Consider the following 21,867-nt stretch of genomic DNA (forward strand, 5'->3'; position numbering starts at 1 on the left):
ATATCTGTATATTATTCAGAGCAATGGAATCTCTCTCTGCAGGTTGTAAATTTCAAGGGATTATGAACCAATTCATTTAAAATATAAATATCTGTTCTACAAGGATTATGGAAATCAGATTTTTTACAAAAGAATTGCTCTAGAGCCCTAACAGAGATTTGTTGGATTAAATAGACAGTACCACAAAAATAAAGGACTTCCTACTTCTACTCTCAAAGGCTGAATAAGCTTAAATTATTGATTTTTTTAAATGGCCCAAATTCGTTAGAAGTTCCTGCCTGCAGACTTCACTAAAATTGAACGTAACTCATCATTTTTCATTTTTCATTTATCTCTCCTCTTTTTAAATTGGGCCCTTTTTAGATTGTTTTTTACATTTGCTGTCTCTCCTTTTGGACTCCTTGCCATCTACTGTAATGTAGGTTAAAGTTTCAACTCTTTGTAACCAGTAAAGCATTAGATAAATATAGTTGGCTATTATAGTTATTGCTTAAAATATTAGATTTGAGGCATGCATGTATAGATTTGTATACACATGCATTAGTCTATCCTGAATCAAGCCCAGAATGTATCATGTACACATCTGTTAGCATAATTTCTCAAAAATGTTAGATTCCTTGGGTAGGCCAAAATTCTGCTTGCTAGGTTTCATGTTATTATTATAAAATAGTAGATAGAAAAATTACTTCTGCAATAATGCCTGTATCCATTTTTCTTAAGGTGCTGAAGGAAAGAGCTTCATTTGAAAGAGTTGAGTTCAGTAAAAATTGTAATTTAAAGAAAATACACTCCATTTTATATGGAACCAAAGTAAAAAATATAGGACCTTTTAAAAATTATATGGGTTTTGGAATTCCTTTTATTGCATACTGTAAAACTTAAATTTAAAATGTCCCCATGCAAATATCAAGGAATTTTAAGGTGAACCTCTACAAAAATTCAGCTGAGTTCATCTTAAAATACTCTCCTGAAAAAGAAAAAAACTGCATATAATCTGTATTGTCACCTCTAACTTGCTTTTCAATAATCAAATAGAAAAGTATACCACAGTACCATTCTTCAAAAATTAATGTGTATATATATATCAAAAGAAGTAATATAGAGGAAAATATTTATTCCAATAAAGGCAATTCTTCAGGAAATAACAGAAATGAACATAAAGCAACAACTGTCCTCACCACTGTGTCCCAACAGAGAACAGAGACATTGAACCCCAGCTGTCCAGCACCCCAGTCTCCTGATCAAGCAGGTTAGCATCTTTATTATACCATAATTGCTAACGATTAATAAAATATAAATATGTTAAATATTTCAAACCCAGTCATTTTGAAAAGTCATGATGCAGTCACTTGCTAAAATATATCATTTTTTTCAATCTCTTTTTAACCCCAATTTTATGTCAGACTTTAATGGATGAAGGAGTATTTTTATTTTCAAGTTTTAATGCACAAGCGGTCCTGTTCAGAATGAAAGTTTAAAACTTTGAGGTTTTCACATAACATTGTCACCCTCCCCAAAGATTATCTATTGTTGCACTTCTCCAATCCTCTTTATAATGGAGACGGTTGGAGTGTAGAGCATTGAACCCATCAACATATCTTGCCTAGCAGGTGTGTGGTACTTTTACAAAAGCAAATTGTTTTTGAGCTAGGGAAAAAGGAAAATAAATGGAAATTGTTTGTAGGTTGTCAGTCTTATTTATGCAGTGTTGAAACCTTCATTAAAATGTTAGGCGCAATTAGTGTCTCTAGCATAAATCTGACTGTGTAGAAAAACTAATTAGATGTTTAGGTGATCATTCTTGCATTTATCTTGTTTGCTGCAATATTGTGATTACACAGTAATTTACATATTTTCCTAAGAAAACACACCAAATTATTCATTACAATTGATATGGAAATACTTGAGGTAAAACTGCAAATTCCAAAAAAGCATGTGGTAGTGAGATAATTAGAGTTCTTTTGGTGTAAGAACACTTCTTTTACTTTGACTTTTTGACAGTTAATAATATGTTTGGTGCTAGGTCATACAAGTTGTTTAACTGCATAACGAAGATCCCCAGGATCTTTTCCTCCTATTTTCTTTACGTATCCTTGTACGTAATGCAACACATTGGTTTTTGTAATCGTATTCAAGGTTTACTAAAGCACCTACTGTGTTTACAAAGCACCTACTAGGTGCTTAGCACCAGGCAAAAGTTTGCTGTCCAAAAGAGGACAACCCAGTGAATCTATTCATTTCACCTGCCCACAGCTAACACTGACTCAGGACCCTCCACATTTTCTGTGAATGTGGTCAGATTGGGTATTGATATATTCAACCTGTTATTGACCATTTACCTACAGAAAATATGAAAGCCTTGTCCCTAATAGATTTTCTCTAATAAATGTGTATTTATTGCCCTTTTTATAGGCAAGTTATGTTACATAATCATAGTCTTAGGTTAAGAAATAGGTGAATACAGTTGAGAAGAATACAATTTTATTTGTGCCACCAATATAATTTTTATTAAAGGTCTTTTTGTTTGCTTTCTGCTTTTGCTTTTGTAGTGTTAGCTTTAAAGTTTCAAGTGAGCAAATCTTAGCTCTTGGTTACTCTTCTTGTGATGATAAATATAACATAATTCAAGAGTCAGGAGTAAAATTACCACGTCTACATTGTGGTTCTGCAGAACACAAATTCTTGTAAGATTTTCACCATTGACACACTGCAGCAAAAAATAAATTTCAAAAAAAAAAAAAGACTAAGTTGAGAAAATGCTCAACTTTTCCTGCAGTCATTCTAAAGAAGAAAGTAAACCTGCTTTTAATAATGTTTATTATAGAGGTTTGTTTTTTCTAGGTCATAGAATTATAAAGTCTATTTCAATGTTGAATAAAGATTAAAACTTTTTAAAGTTTTGATAAAAATTATCTCAGTTGTAGTATATAGTACTTTTAAAGAAAACAATGTGCAAAAAGATTTTCATATCAAAACATTCTCTCCTAAAATTGAATTAAAATTAAACTTAAAGGTCCTTTTCACCAGCAGAATTCACCAGTCACATTAACAAATATTTCTGTGGATTTGCTATTGACAAGTCTAGTCAGTTTAATCTATGAATTGTCCTGTACCGATGAGTAGAATGGAGAGGGAAAGACTGTCAGCCTTTTCATGGTTTTCCTCTCCTCCATGTTTTATAATCTGAACAAGGCCCAGATACTTTGTTTAAAGAGCTTGTTAAGTACTCTGTCCCCCTGAAATTAAAAGAAATTAGTAACTCAAACCCTTTTAAATTTGGAAGATTTTCCCCCTCTGAAATACCAAATTAATGAGGCTGTGCTATAAAGAACTTGCTGCAAGACAGGTGATAATTATTTCAGACTTACAAATTTCCTGACCAGTGTTTCAACTCAGATGGAGAGGAAGTACAAATGAGTTGCCCGTATCTATAAGCACTATCTGTGGGTTAAATGTTTAGCAGGTTACAAGATGGTGGATAAATTGCCTTCCTTGGCTTTTGCATTATTTGATAAATCTCTGTTTCAGCAACAAGGAATGTTAACCTAACTACCTGCCTGAAATAACACTTATGGAACACTGCTCTAATTTTTGTCATCTTTTGCAAATGTCAGATGAGTGGATATTTCCTGAAAATGATGACCACATCCCCCATTTGGCCTCCAGCACGCAGTCTCTACTTCTGGATGAAAACTCCTGCAACACCTCACACCTGTGGCTAGAAGCCAGCAAGAAAAATGAACATGACCAACAGACAGAGGAAACCCAGGTTGTTCCAAAGGATATTTTCACTTTTTCATCAAGACCACGATCAGCACCTCATGGAAAGACTCAGAATATGTCCCCAGAGGGGTGCCCATTTATTTTGGATCTAAAAAAGGATACCAGTGTAACAAGGAGAGACACCCAATTGGAGGATGATTTTTATGGTGGTGACAGCACCGAAGAGGTACATTGCTTGATGAGTGAAATAGTTCTAAAGCACAGTTCTGTTGTCTCCAACTAAGCACTGAAACTAGTTGAAATGAAGGAGGGGAAGTCAACTGCTATTTATAAAAATGCAGCAGATTGCAATGTTAGTCAACAGTTGCCTCAGGTTGTTATGGTAACTCTAAATTGCTGCCTTTTTTATTAACAGTCAGCCATTTTCATTTTTAATTATGGAAACCAGTTTTTGGTTTGATTTTCTTTTTTCATTTTAATCTTTGCCTCACAGAGTGAGAAATAATATGCAGTTTAGTTATATGATAGCATGTCCAGTAAAATATTGAGAACACATTGTTCTAGATCTCTGGGGAAATTGTGTTGCAGTTGCTAAGCATTCTGAATTGACACTTTTCTGGCTTCCTAACTCCCCTGCCATCTTTTCACCTTAGACCTATTAGGACTCATTACTTTCCATATGGTCCCAGAATTTCAAGAGTTGTGCCAGTTAAAGTTTGGGTAATGAATCATGGATTAGTGCTGGGGCTTGCCTTACAGGAGGTTTTCTGTTTGCAATTATTTAGAATACAACTATATCTCATAAATCAGTAAATTCATAAAAAGTTTTTTAATAACTAATTAAATATCAAACTGAATATAGTTCTGAAACATTTGTTTAAAACTTAATATAACTCTTTTTCCCCATATGAAATGAATTTATTTGTGAAATTTCTTTAGCATTGTTCTTTAATAATAGGCATTTATATTTTCTAGAAAAAATAATTATCTTAAAAGCAGATTATAGTCAAGTTATGGTTTAGTGAAATTATACAAATCATTTATATGTAGAAATTATAGAAATAATCAGAAAAACTTTTTTTGTATGCTTACAAAACTTTTTTTTAACAACTATATCTGATTAAGAATACCCCTTTCAACAGTGGGATATAGATTAAGTCCAGAGCCCCTACCTTCAGAGCCAGTTGAGAATATGGTGAGATTGTTTCGGCAGTAATTATGGTTTTTTGCAACTTTTAATGAGTTTCTGTAGCAAAGTGCATGGTGAAATCCTTTTTTATAACCTCCTTACTTATGAGTGTGATGAAACTATTAGTGATACCAAACATAAACCTACTACAAACCCCTTTATGCATAAATGCATAAACAGTACATTTTAAATGTGCTGTGAACAACTTTATCCCTTTCACCCTACATAAATTTAAGCTATAAAACTATAAAATGAACATTAGTCTTCAGTATCTAGTATTGCCCCCATCCCAACTGTCAATTCTTATACAGTATTAATTGGCTAATCTGATAAATCATACCATTTTGTTAATGGGGTAGGCCCATCCCCTTCCCATGTGCACAGCTTACCTAACTCAAAAGAATTACTGTGATGGGGGCAATGTCATGGCAGGTAGGAAATAATAGTTCTCTGGAAAACTCTGAGGGAAGTATTATGTGGAAACAGCCCTTTAAATAACACCCCATGAGGAACTTACCTCTCCACCTATATGAAGGAAAAGCCTTGAGAAGAAGCAATAGAGTTTTATGGGAAAATGAAGAATACTAGTTCTGAATATTCTAATTTGCTATCACTTTATGTGCTTTCTTTTGCTACTAGCTACTCTACTTCTGACACCCTTCAACATTTATTGTGCAGACATGTACTTGTTACCAACTACATGAAATTGAAAATTAATTTATCATGCATTTTCAAAGCTCTGATTGGCATAGCTCTCTGGTCACCCCTGTGCCAAGACCATCAGAATATGGCTTGAGTCTGTAGTGGGACGATATCATTGCTAACACCTGCCCTGGCCCACCTTTAGTCAGAGCCTACTAAGAGTGGCAGCCAGAGAGAGGGGCAGAAGCCTTGCCATGTTATGCAAGCTTTGAGGTTTGCTGTTAGAGGCAATAACAAGATACAAACTAAAATACAGATGACTAACAAAAGTGCTAGGCTATATTTAAACAAGTTCTAGAATTTGTAATGATCCCTTTTTTACCAAATTGGTTTTTTGGGAGCTTTTTTGTAAATTCTTTTTCTGTAGGATTATTTCTCCCATTTATTATATAAGTCAAAGGGAAATTAGATTACATATTTTATTTTATTTATTTTTTAAGAATAAGTTTAAATTTAATTTGTCAAAATTACAAAACACTTCCTTTGTTTTGCTCTCAAAATACAGTGAATCTGTCTTCATGTTCTGGATGCTTAGTTTTTTGTTTTTGGGGGGTTTATTTGTTAATTTTTTTTTTTTGGAGTATAATTGCTTTACAATGTTGTGTTAGTTTCTGCTATACGATGAAGTACGTACATCAGCTATATGTATACATATATCCCCTCACTCTTGGACCTCCCTCCCACCCCCCGCATCCCACCCATCTACAGATTACATATCTTAAATGTTTACTTACATATAGTCTTTGAAGAAAAATCAGTTGATTTAGGCATTCTTACTATTGTTGCATTATTTTATTTATTTATTTATTTTTAAACTTGCCTTTCTTTTCTTTTCTTTTCTTTTCTTTTAATTAATTTATTTTCGCTGCACCAGGTCTTAGTTGCAGCACTCAGGATCTTCGCTGCCGTGTGTGGGATCTTTTTTTAGTTGCACCATGCGAACTCTTAGTTGCAGCATGCATGTGGGATCTAGTTCCCCGACCAGGGATTGAACCCGGGCCCCCTGCATTGGGAGCTTGGAGTCTTACCCACTGGAGCACATGGGAAGTCCCTAACTGCATTATTGTAGACTGTTATATCGTTAGAGTAACACTATTATATCTAAGGAAAACAATGTCATACTATAAATAATGGTGGACAAATGAGTAATAATTGCATTACTTATTATGCTTGAAGTTTATAACTTGTAGTTAAAAGACTTTATTTGGTGTTAGACCATTTGAATATTTTTAAAGGGAAGTTAGATGTATTCAGAAGCTAAAAACTAGGCACAATCATGGTATTATGATAGAGAAAAAATACACATATGACAGTAAAGACTAATTAAAATAAGCTTTCAGTGATTCTTTGTAGTTTAAGTCCCTAATAATCAGTTCACATTTGAGATCTTCATCAGTGTGAGAGCCTTAAAAGTATGATTTTTTTTTTTTTGCATAGTCTCATCTTAGCCTTGGCTTTACTATACATTTTATTCCCTAGGCAGACATATATACTAATTTTCCTGATACTCAATTAATTTTGAATTTGTACTTCTTATCTGAAAAGCACGCTATGGAAATATATCTTGTGGTGAGTTATAAAATCAAGACTACCACGTAAAATGAATTATCTAGGAAAGCTGTTAAAACAGAGTACCTTTCATACAATTGCGGCTTCTGAAAGAAAAAAAGAAAAAAGCATGTTACTATTATCATCTCTGTTTTGTATTTTATGCCATTATTCCCAACATGGCTTTGGGTATATGTACCTGGTTGGTGATTTGAAATAGTTAGCTTTATATTAGTATTTTATTACTTCTCTAATTCAATTTTTTATCTAGAAATATAGTCATTTTCTTTTTTTTTTTTTTTTTTTTGTGTTGTTTTGTAGGTTTTGGCCCTACAGCCAAATAAAGATTTTTCTGTGGAAGCATAATGCCATCTAATTACCATGTCATGTCAGTGTGGTTGGTTGTAATTTGGACATAGAAATGTAGAAATATTGATAGAAATTATTGTGAGCTCTATGAATCAATATGCTGAATTTGGACCTAACAAAAGTAGGACACTTAATAATAGCTAGTGCCATTAGGACTTAATAATAATAGGACACTTAATAATAGTTGGTGCCATTATGCAAAGCATTATATATGCGTACAGGGGAATTAGTTACTACTTGTGACACCATTTTATAGATGAACAGAGTAAGGGTCAGAAGAGTGAAATAGCTTGTTCAAGGTCGTGTGGCCGAGCAAGATGAACCTGGAATTGAGCTTGGGCACATTTCCTTAACTCTCTTTTTTTTTTTTGGAATTTTATTTTATTTATTTCTTTATACAGCAGGTTCTTATTAGTTATCCATTTTATACATATGAGTGTATACATGTCAATACCAATCTCCCAATTCATCACACCACCACCACCACCACCACCACCACTTTCCCCCCTTGGTGTCCATACGTTTGTCCTCTGCATCTGTGTCTCAATTTCTGCCCTGCAAACTGGTTCATCTGTACCATTTTTCTAGGTCCCACATATATGCATTAATATATGATATTTGTTTTTCTCTTTCTGACTTGCTTCACTCTGTATGACAGTCTCTAGATCCATCCACGTCTCTACAAATGACCCAATTTCGTTCCTCTTTATGGCTGAGTAATATTCCATTGTATATATGTACCATATCATCTTTATCTGTTCATCTGTCGATGGGCATTTAGGTTGCTTCCATGTCCTGGCTATTGTAAATAGTGCTGCAGTGAACATTGGGGTGCATGTGTCTTTTTGAATTATGGATTTCTCAGGGTATATGCCCAGTAGTGGGACTGCTGGGTCATATGGTAATTCTATTTTTAGTTTTTTAAGGAACCTCCATACTGTTCTCCATAGTGGCTGTATCAATTTACATCCCCACCAGCAGTTCAAGAGGGTTCCCTTTTCTCCAAACCCTCTCCAGCATTTGTTGTTTGTAGATTTTCTAATGACACCTATTCTAACTGGTGTGAGGTGATACCTCATTGTAGTTCTGATTTGCATTTCTCTAATAATTAGTGATGTTGAGCAGCTTTTCATGTGCTTCTTGGCTATCTGTATATCTTCTTTGGAGAAATGTCTGTTTAGGTCTTCTGCCCATTTTTGCATTGGGTTGTTTGTTTTTTTGATATTGAGCTGCCTGAGCTGTTTATATATTTTGGAGATTAATCCTTTGTCTGTTGATTCATGTGCAAATATTTTCTCCCATTCTGAGGGTTGTCTTTTCGTCTTGTTTGTAGTTTCCTTTGCTGTGCAAAAACTTTTAAGTTTCATTAGGTCCCATTTGTTTATATTTGTTTTTATTTCCATTATTCTAGGAGGTGGATCAAAAAACATCTTGCTGTGATTTATGTCAAAGAGTGTTCTTCCTAAGTTTTCCTCTAAGAGTTTTATAGTGTCCGGTCTTACATTTAGGTCTCTAATCCATTTTGAGTTTACTTTTGTGTATGGTGTTAGGGAGTGTTCTATTTTCATTCTTTTACATGTAGCTGTCCAGTTTTCCCAGCACCACTTATTAAAGAGACTGTCTTTTCTCCATTGTATATCCTTGCCTCCTTTGTCATAGATTAGTTGACCATAGGTGCGTGGGTTTATCTCTGGGCTTTCTATCCTGTTCCATTGATCTATATTTCTGTTTTTGTGCCAGTACCATATTGTCTTGATTATTGTGGCTTTGTAGTATAGTCTGAAGTCCGGGAGCCTGAATCCTCTAGCTCCGTTTTTTTCCCTCAAGACTGCTTTGGCTATTCGGGGTCTTTTGTGTCTCCATACAAAATTTTAAGATTTTTTGTTCTAGTTCTGTAAAAAATGCCATTGGTAATTTGATAGGGATTGCATTTCATTTCAGTTATCATATTGTTCATCTCTGTTTGTTCTTTAATTCTTCTAGGTGTTTGTTCTTTAATTCTTCTAGGTCTTTGTTAAACATTTCTTGCATCTTCTCAATCTTTGCCTCCATTCTTTTTCCGAGGTCCTGGATCATCTTCACTATCATTATTCTGAATTCTTTTTCTGGAAGGTTGCCTATCTCCACTTCATTTAGTTGTTTTTCTGGGGTTTTATCTTGTTCCTTCATCTAATAAATAGCCCTCTGCCTTTTCATCTTGTCTATCTTTCTGTGAATGTGGTTTTTGTTCCACAGGCTGCAGGATTGTAGTTCTTGCTTCTGCTGTCTGCCCTCTGGTGGATTCTAGAAATATAGTCATTTTCTCCAAACTCTATCTATGTATCAGGTACTAAAGTAGATAGTTGCAAAGCTAGGTAGTTTTTCTTACGTAACAGTCCAAACTAGAACATTTGAGCCAAAAAATTATCCATATTTGGACATGAATTATGTGGACTGACTACTTATAGTGTTCAAATTAGCTAGGAGGCTCTTAGATCTTCTCTTCATCTAACTCTGTTAAGACCTATAAAACAAATTTACAAACAGATTAAAAGGACCATTTTAGTCCTTTCTCTCAGCTTTCCTGGTATTGTTGCTTTCAAGGGTTTTTTTTAGCACTCAGTAGTTAAACTATTTCATTTCATTTTTGTTTTCCACTCACCCCTACATGCTTGACTAGTAATTCTGAATAACATTCTCACACACATTTACATACATACAATAGAAATGGTATTTACTCCACATGAGGCTAGCTATATTTCTGTGTAGCCTTTAAAAAACTTTACAAGTCAATTTGTTTGAAAAAAATGGAAGAATTCTATTTTGAATGTATTGCTTGCATTTGTATTTCTGTATATCATGAATTACAACATAACATACTCTCTAAACCTACCAGGCAAATTTAATATTTATTTTTATGTGAGTAATTATTTTAGGATGTTCACATCTACATATCTTTATTGTTATCTTTTGAAGCTTTCTTCTTCCCTGAAAAAGTTGGTTCCTGTAACTTGGCCCTTCATTGTTATAGGCAGGAAGAGAAGGTTATAAAACTCTTGTCTCCTTAGAATAATGTCATACAACTTTTGCTTAAAGATCAATATTTGCAGATAAGTATATATTTGGTTATAGATAGGAGTTTTCACAAGAAACCTTTGTTTTATCAGTTAAAGAGCATGAAGTCTAACTTATAAGGAAAATATGTTTTTGTCTTGAACAATTAAAGGAGTCTCATCATTTTCCCCAAATATTCACATGATGATGTTTACCCATCCAGTACAGTCCCTGTAACTTCTGCTATGATTTGTCTGTGAGGCATCATTGGCTACAGGTAAAGATGTTTACAAAAGTAATTTGCCCAAGTTCTTGTAATATCAAGCATGCTGCGAATTAGTTACTTGTTAGAAACAGTCACATCTTCCTTTCATTTTATTTGGTATTATTTAACTAGTTTCCTATTAAATTCAAGAGGTAGAAGTTAGAAATACTCCTTGGGGATGGTTGTTAGTGAAAACATTTAAGATACATTTGAATGGTCAATCTTGCTATCATCAAAGAAGAAATGATTTTTTCATTCTGTTATGACTAATATCTTTAGCTATATTTGTGCAAATAATTTTGCTCTTTAGTTGACAACCGAAGTATATACCTGTATCGTCTCTATTGTCCGCTAGTGCTGTTGTTCAACTAAAAGGTCTGTCAGTTCACACATTTAATCACTAAAACGTTGGACAAACGTAAAACTCCTGCTGACTCTATCTCAATTACAAATTCAAAACTGCCATCAAAAGTGTGTGTGGAATATTGCAGATGTGTTTTGTTCAGAACTTTTAAGAATGTTATGTAGATTCTTTTCCTGGTGGACTGAATTAAAAATCAATTGAAATATAAATAAACATGATCATCCACTTTTTACAAAGGCTAAAACAGAGTTCTGTCCTGACTCACTCAACGTTAAAGTTGTAATACAAAGAGCCTGGGTCCCATCTCCAAGTAGGTGGCCCTCCTGAGCCATTAAAATTATCTTTTTAAAATTACAACTCAGCAAGAGCGATTCGTTTTGCACATCCAAAAATTATTGTCCAAGTGCCCATCTGCATGTCCTTTTAAGAAACATAGTTCAACAGAGGAAGTGCTGGGTCCTTGGGGAAATCATTCTCATCTTCGGCGTACATATGCTGTGCTACAGTTAATCAGACAAACTCTATTGATGTTCCTGGCACTGGGGCGTGATTGAATATTTAACAAACAAATGTTTCTGAGCCCAGAAGACAAACAGTTCAAGAGATTTGGACTTTTAAAAAAAATATATTAAGTTAAATCAAAAACATTTTGTATTTGTTCTTCTGAGAAACAGATGAACAGATGATTGGAATATGAAAACAGCGTAACAAATTCTTTACTACTCTGACAAATTATATTGAATTGCTCTGCAGGTTTTCAGTAGCTAAATGATAAACCAAAGGGGGAAAAGTGGTTATTTTTCAATCAGATTATAGTAAACTTCTTATGCATGTAACAAATGTATATGTTATTTAGTATAAAATTAATACAGACATGTCAAGCCCACATGTGTTACATATGTGAAAGCAATAAACGTCATCTATACCTATATCATCTATTTTAGTAAGTCAGAAGCATTACTAAAGAAAGGAGGAAGGTTTTGCCAGTACACCACTACTAGTAAATACTATACTATTTTTTATTCTCCATTTAATTCCTCTCTAAAATAGAAGCTGACACAACTCAAATCAACCTATTAGTCTCGTATATTGTCTTGCCTTTCCCATTTATCCTAATTCCCCTTTAAAAATCTGGGATAGACCAGAATTAGTGGTTCTGGGGCAGCCAAAATCGGCAAGCCTTTTGTGCTCTGTACAGATTCCCCAGTTATTTGTCTTTTCCATATATTTAAAATAGCATAGAAGCATATTACTGTGGAAATGCAATACTACGAAGAGAATGAATACCTATTAGGGAACACAGCTCAATCTGACCATTTCTTGACCCATCTCCAAACCAGGGTATATCTTAGGAAAATGGGAGGTAAATGTCCCTGTACATACTCATGAATAGTTCTGTGTATATAATCACTGCTCATGCCAAGCAAAAAGAAATACACCTGAGTAAACTTACAGAAGGAAGAAAAGTGCTCTGATCCACTTACAGGTGGAAAAAATACACTTCTTATCAAATGTATTGATTTTTAAAGTTTTTTTTTAAATGATCTAGCAAACATCAGGCTGTCCATGCATTCTTCTAAATCCTCATAATAGTACATCTGAAACTTTTAAATGAAATGTACTGCCTTCTACCTTATGAAATTATTACTTTTGTAGGTATCTATCTTTCTGCTATTAGACTTTATGCCTCTCGAGGGCAGTGTCCTTTTTCTTCTTACCTGTGTATCTTATATAGTCCCTAGAAAATGCCTTACACATAGTAGGAGCTTAATAACTATTTATTGAACTAATGTTTATTGCAAAAGCTCCTAATTTCTACTTATGTCATATACAAAATGGAATCCCAGAGTGATCCAGAGATTCTGGTCCAAAGAGTTATAATTACACCTTTTCCCCTTAGCCAGCCTGTTTTTAGGGACAATCTGTTTTAAATCCACCGTACATGTGCCTTATTTTTTACTGTGAAAATATGATGGAAACGAATAAGTAGAGGGTATTCTGGTCACAGAAATCCCATTGTCAATTGTATATAACAATTATAGGAAATTAAACTGGAATTTTTTTTTTTAAGTTGGAGAAGATATAACACTGTCTAGCAACCAGACTGAATTTTAAAAATCTATCCTAGTTCCACCAGTTCCTTCTTAAAACCAAGGCCTGGAAGATGTTTGTTCTGTTTTCTTTTTACCTTTCTTTAGAAAATTGGCTAAGCTTTTATTCTCTTTTTGTCTCTGTGAAACAAAAATTGCAAGAGTCACCACTCCATTACCTAGTAATTCAGAACACTAGGCATTTTTCAGGTCTCTTGCACTCTTTCCAGTTTTCTGCCTGAAGGCAGAGTTCTTCAGTCATGTGAACATCCTCAGGGTTCCCAGGATGTGGTGAAGGACAAGCTCACTCAGTAAACGTACAGCAAAGAGAGAGTTGCTCAGTGCCTGCAGCTCAGGCCTCGCGGTACTGTCACAAGGGCGGAAATATTCTTACCTCTCTTATTTTTCCACTTGGGACATAAACTAAGGTCCCATGGATTGACACCCAATCACCATCTTTTCTTTCCCCTATCTGGGACTCTGAATAATAAATTTCTCCATCATTTATAAATAAATATACGTATCAGAAGATCAAGCCAGCATAGACAAAGAAAATAAGGCCCAGAATGAATACCAAGAAGAAATGTTTGTAAAAGATCCTTAGACACTCTGCAATTCTTTCTTTACTACAGATAGGCAAGCTATTTCTTAGGAGAGGTTCTTACACCCAAGTGTACCTTTCTTGAGAGCACAGTTGTCTGATAATCCCAACTGCTTTCCATAAGAAAGGAAAATCATGACATGACTAGGGTTAAGGATTGCAGACTCCGTGTAAAAGCTTTCCAGAGTCACTAAGTACAACATAGTCTGCCTTCTACAGAACTCTCAAATCAGTCCAGCCTCCATCATCACCACCACTGAATTAACGCAAGTCACCTCAGCATTTCTAATCATTCCAATTTCATAGTCTCCTAATTGGCCTCCCTTACTACTATCTCCACAGACACTTCAGACACACCACAAACAATATCCACACAAACTCATTCCCATACCTCCTATTTTGTGCCATCATGACATTCTTCTCCTCCATCAAATCACTCAGTGACCCCTTGTTGTCTTTGGGATAAAGCCCCTGGATGGCAGGGGTTAACTTCTGGCCTACCATTATATTCCTAGCATCTGCAGCACATAGAGCAATACGTAGCCCGTGATGAGGAAGAAAGGAAGAGAGGCAGAACAATGACAGATACACAGACAGATGGATCCCTTCTAATTAAAAGATTTGATAAATTCCTCTCTTGTCTTGTGCCCAACCTAAAGCAGGCTCTCTCACCGTTACACATACTTCACTTCTACTGAAATGGAAATTTCACCTTAGATAGTGATCTGTATCTTGAGGTGTATGATGACCAAACATTCAGGAAGAAGCTGAACAGTTCAATCAGTCATTCAAATATTTTATTTAAAAATGCCAAATTTGGGGAATAACCAGATGTTTGGTTCTGTATGGCTATAAATGAAAGGATAGTGGAATAGCTTACTGAAACAGAAAGTAAGATAGTACAGTCTCAGACATCAAATAATGTCTTTAAATGTACTCTGCTTTTGTTGATTTTTTTCTGTTCTGTTTGTTTATTATATATTTAAACAGATAAGACAAGTTAGAAAAACTCATGACAAGTATAAGCAATCATCACACTAGTTTTTTCTTTAAATTTATTGTTTTATAGCAGAAAAAAATCTACCAACTGAAATAACACTGTGTTTCTCTTTTTCCTTATTTACCATCATGGCCATTGATTTTTTTGTTTGTAATTTCTCCTTTCTCAGATTTTAAAAATTAAAATTTTTAGGGATAATTCCAGAACTGTACATTAGTAAAATGTTTCTAGCTTTTATTTTCAGCTTTCCAAATAATTATATTTGGTGAGGTTCATGTCTTGTGGAAGAATACTTTCTATAATTGAAATTTTCACGTAAGAAAAATATTTCACAAAACATGCTCTATTATCTATTGCTCTTGAACAGTAAAACTTTCGTACAAAAATATAAGGCAAAAATACTTTGATAGGCCAGCTTGTTTTAAAAGTAGCATTTCCCTACATAAATAAGGTAAATTCTGTAAGTTCCAGTTCTTTCTCTTCTCATGGAGTTAGCTTATCAGGAAGCCGAAGTATACAATTCCGAAGTTTTAGGTAACTTCTTATGGATCCTCTTCTTTTTCATACTTTCTTTGGAATGAATATATTTGAGCGACTATTTCCTAAATGTACTCTTGTTACTCAGTGGTAAAAAACATGCTTTACCAAGACCAGAGGCAAACATAGCAGGGCATCTTAGCAAATGACTTATGCCTGTTTGCATTGCTGTTTTTAGTTTATTTTTTTTATTGCAGAATAAAATAGTATATATATATAAAAGTATATGTATGTGTACTTTGCTTTATTCAGAGAATACATGAACTTCTTAAGAACTTGTACTCAGTAACTTATTCACCACAAGTTTCAGCTCAAAATGATTTCACTTTGTTCCTCTGTGTAGGGTAACCACAGTGTCCGGGGTTCAACCGACCCAACGACTAGTCCTCCAAGGTTAACTCAGTTAACATTAGAGAACGTGCTGGGGAAGACTGCGAGGTGGACAAGTAAAGGATATCTAAAAAATGCCTACACAGAAGCAGGAGCATCAGAAAACCAGAATTCCTTGGTGAAGCAGATAGATAAAAAAGACTTTGAAACGAGTTTGGTGCCTACACCATGCCTTTCTCCCCCTGGAAGAAGGAGTGAATCCTCTCCAAAAATTCCAGGTCCTGTTATCAAAGCAAAGGACCTACCAGCCCATCAAGTGTCATCTTCAATATACAACATCTCCCTACAGGAAATGTCAGGGGAGAAGTTGAAACCGATCCCTGAAGTATCTGTAAGTGGTTTCATTCTGGTTTACATGTGTGGGCAATACATCCTGCTGTGTTCTGTTCTGTTCCACTTTGCACATGTTTGCAGCAGTATCTATTTTTCATCATTTGGGTGATCAGTAATGTATTTTCTTTTTTTTTTTTAACATCTTTATTGGAGTATAATTGCTTTACAATGGTGTGTTAGTTTCTGCTTTATAACAAAGTGAATCAGCTATACATATACATATATACCCATATCTCCTCCCTCTTGTGTCTCCCTCCCACCCTCCCCATCCCACCCCTCTAGGTGGTCACAAAGCACCCAGCTGATCTCCCTGTGCTATGCGGCTGCTTCCCACTAGCTATCTATTTTACATTTGGTAGTGTATATATGTCCATGCCAGTCTCTCACTTCGTTCCAGCTTACCCTTCCCCCTCCCTGTGTCCTCACGTCCATTCTCTACATGTGCATCTTTATTCCTGTCCTGCCCATAGGTTCATAACCTTTTTTTTTTTCTTAGATTCCATATATATGTGTTAGCATGCGGTATTTGTTTTTCTCTTTCTGACTTACTTCACTCTGTATGACAGACTCCAGGTCCATCCACCTCACTACAAATAACTCAATTTCGTATCTTTTTATGGCAGAGTAGTAGTCCATTGTATATATGTGCCACATCTTCTTTATCCATTCATCTGTCAATGGACACTTAGGTTGCTTCCGTGTCCTGGCTATTGTAAATAGATCTGCAATGAACATTGTGGTACATGACTCTTTTTGAATTATGGTTTTCTCAGGATATATGCCCAGTAGTGGGATTGCTGGGTCGTATGGTAGTTCTATTTTTAGCTTTTTAAGGAACCTCCATACTGTTCTGCATAGTGGCTGTATCAATTTACATTCCCACCAACAGTGCAAGAGTAACACTCAGTAATATATTTTCTTTCCTGTTTAGATGTGTTTTAGCTCAGTAGCAGCAGATGTTAAAGAGTATCTTGCACATCCCAACGATTACAGAATGCCTCATGTTTTTAATGAGAAAGATAATTATCATGATAGTTATTTTTTATTTCCCAGTTACTTCTCATAATTTGAGTTATCACTGCCTGCAAGTTATAAATGAAGATCTTATTTTTGAGCCAAAGGTTTGCCAGTAAAATTGATAGATTTTCAATAACAATCTACATTAGGAGACATAAAAACATCGTTATTCTATTCACTTTCTGGTCTCTTTGCAGCCGTTCCCCAAATAATAAATGATATGAGTGAAGGTTAACAGTAAAGCAGTGTCATTGAATAAATCCCTAGGCTAGTTTGGTGGCTATATTCATGTCCATCAGATTGATTTTTTTCCTTCCTGTGTGAGTACTTTTCTTCCTTCAATTCCCCCATAGCTGCCCTTAGAAACTAGAGAACAAATGAGGCTATGCAGAACAAATGACACTTATATTCCTTTTTTTTAAGCATTAAAGCTTTTTTTAATTTGTCATGTCCTAAGTATTCTGTGTGTGTTACAGTGTAAAATTTTGGTTCAATTATGTTCTAAGCGTGTTAGAGTGGATTACCTAGTGCAGATAATAGACACATCATTACCATCAACTAATATTTCTTTATTTTATTTATTTTTTATTCCTTGGGATTTTGATAGGGATTGCATTGAATCTGTAGATTGCTTTAGGTAATATGGACATTTTAATGTCTGTATGTTAATTCTTCCAATTCATGAGCATGGAATATCTTTCCATTTATTTGTGTCTTCAACTTCTTTCAACAATGTCTTATAGTTTGCAGGTCTTTCACCTCCTTGTTTAAATTTATTCCTAGGTATTTTATTCTTTTTGTTGTGATTGTCAGTGGGATTGTTTTCTTAATTTTTCTTTCTTATAGCTCATTGTTAGCATACAGAAATGCAACAGATTTTTTTGTATGTTGATTTTGTACCCTGCAACTACACCGTATTTGTTTATTATTTCTAATGTTTTTTTGGTGGAGTCTTAAGGATTCTCTCCATATAAAATCATGTCGTCTGCAAATAGTGACAGTTTTACTTCTTCCTTTCCAACTGGAATGCCTTTTCTCTCTTTTTATTGCCTAATTGCTCTGGCTAGGACTTCCACTACTGTGTTGAATAAGAGTGGTGAGAGTGTGCATCCTTGCACATCCTTGTCTTTTTCCTGATTTTAGAGGGATAGCTTTCAATTTTTCACCATTGAGTGTGATGTTAGCTGTTAGTTTGTCATATATGACTTGTATTATGTTGAAGTACGTTCTTTCTATACCTATTTTATTGAGAGTTTTTATCAGAAATGGGTGTTGAATCTGGTCAGATGCTTTTTCTGCATCTACTGAGATGATCATATGCTTTTTATCCTTTGTTTTATTAATGTGGTATATCCCATTTATTTACTTGTGAATGTTGAGCCAATTTGCATCCCTGGAATAAGCCCCACTTTATCATGGAATATGATCCTTTTAATGTATTGCTGTATTTGGTTTACTAATATTTTGTTGACGATTTTTGCATCTATGTTCATCAAAGATATTGGTCTGTAATTTTCTTTTGTTGTGTTGAGTTTGCCTGGTTTTGGCATAAGGGTAATGTTGGCCTCGTAAAATGACTTAGCAATCATTCCTTCCTCTTTAATTTTTTGAAGAGTTTGAAAAGAATAGGTATTAAATCTTCTTTGAATATTTGGTAGAGTTCACCTGTGAAGCCATCTGGTCCTGAACTTTTGTTTTCGGGAGGTTTTTGATTAATGTTTCAATCTTTTTATTAGTGATCAGTCTATTCAGATTTTCTGTTTCTCCATGATTCAGTCGTGGAAGGTTGTATGAATCTAAGAGTTTGTCCATTTCTTAGGTTGTCTAATTTGTCGGCATAATATGTCGAATTTGTTGTTCATAATATTCTCTTATAATCCTTTGTCTTTCTGTGGTATCTGTTATTTATCCTCTTTCATTTCTTATGTTACTTATCACAGCCTACTGTCTTTTTTTCTTAATGAGTTTAGCTAAAGGTTTGTCCATTTTGTTTATCTTTTCAAAGAACCAGCTCTTAGTTTGACTGATATTTTCTATTATCTTTTTTTTTTGAATTTTTGAATTGTATTTTATTTCTTTTTTTATACAGCAGGTTCGTATTATTCATCAGTTTTATACACATCAGTGTATACATGTCAATCCCAATCCCCCAATTCATCACACCACCATCCCCAGCCCCCTGCGGCTTCCCCCCTTGGTGTCCATACGTTTGTTCTCTACATCTGTGTCTCAACTTCTGCCTTACAAACTGGTTCATCTGTACCATTTTTCTAGGTTCCACATACATATGTTAATATACGATATTTGTTTTTCTCTTTCTGCCTTACTTCACTCTGTATGACAGTCTCTAGATCCATCCACGTCTCAACAAATGACCCAATTTCGTTCCTTTTTGTGGCTGAGTAATAGTCCATTGTATATATGTACCACATCTTCTTTATCCATTTGTCTGTCAGTGGGCATGTAGGTTGCTTCCATGACCTGGCTATTGTAAATAGTGCTGCAATGAACATTGGGTTGCATGTGTCTTTTTGAATTACGGTTTTCTCTGGGTATATGCCCAGTAGTGGGATTGCTGGGTCATATGGTAATTCTATTTTTAGGTTTTTTTTTTTTTTTTTTTAATAAATACATATACTCAAGGATGCTCGCTCATTGCTTTGTTTTTTTTTTTTTTAATTTTTATTTATTTATTTATTTATTTTTGGCTGTGTTGGGTCTTCGTTTCTGCGCGAGGGCTTCCTCTAGTTGCGGCGAGCGGGGGCCATTCTTCATCGCGGTGCGCGGGCCTCTCACCATCGCGGCCTCTCTTGTTGCGGAGCACAGGCTCCAGACGCGCAGGCTCAGCAGTTGTGGCGCACGGGCTTAGTTGCTCCGCGGCATGTGGGATCCTCCCAGACCAGGGCTCGAACCCGTGTCCCCTGCATTAGCAGGCAGATTCCCAGCCACTGCGCCACCAGGGAAGCCCCTATTTTTAGTTTTTTAAGGAACCTCCATACTGTTCTCCATAGTGGCTGTATCAATTTACATTCCCACCAACAGTGCAAGAGGGTTCCCTTTTCTCCACCCCCTCTCCAGCATTTGTTGTTTGTAGATTTTCTAATGATGCCCATTCTAACTGGTGTGAGGTGATACCTCATTGTAGTTTTGATTTGCATTTCTCTAATAATTAGTGATGTTGAGCAGCTTTTCATGTGCTTCTTGGCCATCTGTATGTCTTCTTTGGAGAAATGTCTATTTAGGTCTCCTACCCATTTTTGCATTGGGTCGTTTGTTTCTTTAATATTGAGCTGCATGAGCTGTTTATATATTTTGGAGGTTAATCCTTTGTCCGTTGATTCATGTGCAAATATTTTCTCCCATTCTGAGGGTTGTCTTTTTGTCTTGTTTATGGCTTCCTTTGCTGTGCAAAAGCTTTGAAGTTTCATTAGGTCCCGTTTGTTTATTTTTGTTTTTATTTCCATTACTCTAGGAGGTGGATCAAAAAACATCTTGCTGTGATCTATGGCAAAGAGTGTTCTTCTTATGTTTTCCTCTAAGTTTAATACTGTCCGGTCTTACATTTAGGTCTCGAATCCATTTTGAGTTTGTTTTTGTGTATGGTGTTAGGGAGTGTTCTAATTTCATTCTTTTACATGTAGCTGTCCAGTTTTCCCAGCACCACTTATTGAAGAGACTGTCTTTTCTCCATTGTGTATCCTTGCCTCCTTTGTCATAGTTTAGTTGACCATATGAGCGTGGGTTTATCTCTGGGCTTTCTCTCTTGTTCCATTGATCTAAGTTTCTGCTTTTGTGCCAGTACCATATTGTCTTTATTACTGTAGCTTTGTAGTATAGTCTGAAGTCAGGAGTCTGATTCCTCCCACTCAGTTTTTTTCCCTCAAGACTGCTTTGGCTATTCGGGGTCTTTTGTGTCTCCATACAAATTTTAAGATTATTTGTTCTACTTCCGTAAAAAATGCCATTGGTAATTTGATAGGGATTACATTGAATCTGTAGATTGCTTTGGGTAGTATAGTCATTTTCATAATGTTGATTCTTCCAATCCAAGAACATGGTATATCTCTCCATCTGTTGGTATCATATTTAATTTCTTTCATCAGTGTCTTATAGTTTCCTGCATACAGGTCTTTTGTTTCCCTAGGTAGGTTTATTCCTAGGTATTTTATTCTTTTTGTTGCGATGGTAAATGGGAGTGTTTCCTTAATTTCTCTTTCAGATTTTTCATCATTAGTGTATAGGAATGCAAGAGATTTCTGTGCATTAATTTTGTATCCTGCAACTTTACCAAATTCATTGATTAGCTCTAGTAGTTTTCTGGTGGCATTTTTAGAATTCTCTATGTATAGTATCATGTCATCTGCAAACAGTGACAGCTTTACTTCTTCTTTTCCAATTTGGATTCCTTTTATTTCTTTTTCTTCTCTGATTGCTGTGGCTAAAACTTCCAAAACTGTGTTGAATAATAGTGCTGAGAGTGGGCAACCTTGTCTTGTTCCTGATCTTAGTGGAAATGGTTTCAGTTTTTCACCATTGAGGACGATGTTGGCTGTGGGTTTGTCATATATGGCCTTTATTATGTTGAGGAAAGTTCCCTCTATGCCTACTTTCTGGAGGGTTTTTATTATAAAGCGGTGTTGAATTTTGTCAAAAGCTTTCTCTGCATCTATTGAGATGATCATATGGTTTTTCTCCTTCAGTTTGTT

The 21,867-nt window shown here is 35.1% G+C and overlaps 1 protein-coding gene across 8 annotated transcripts in view; it reads left to right on the forward strand.

Annotated features, from left to right (window-relative positions):
- Positions 1–21,867, forward strand: part of CFAP20DC (CFAP20 domain containing) — a 265,772-nt gene that overhangs the window by 166,556 nt on the left and 77,349 nt on the right. For 3 of the 8 annotated variants that reach the window (XM_068558750.1, XM_068558752.1, XM_068558756.1), the window contains 3 exons: positions 1,127–1,249; positions 3,615–3,949; positions 15,765–16,142. In XM_068558750.1, coding sequence (XP_068414851.1) covers positions 1,127–1,249; positions 3,615–3,949; positions 15,765–16,142 — 836 coding nt within the window. Of the gene's footprint in view, positions 1–1,126; positions 1,250–3,614; positions 3,950–15,764; positions 16,143–21,867 lie in introns of those variants that run through there. The other 5 variants (XM_068558755.1, XM_068558753.1, XM_068558754.1 and 2 more) reach the window with 4 other exon arrangements.

Source organism: Eschrichtius robustus, chromosome 12 (genome assembly GCF_028021215.1).
Source record: "Eschrichtius robustus isolate mEscRob2 chromosome 12, mEscRob2.pri, whole genome shotgun sequence".
In the NCBI taxonomy this organism is placed as follows: Eukaryota; Metazoa; Chordata; class Mammalia; order Artiodactyla; family Eschrichtiidae; genus Eschrichtius; species Eschrichtius robustus.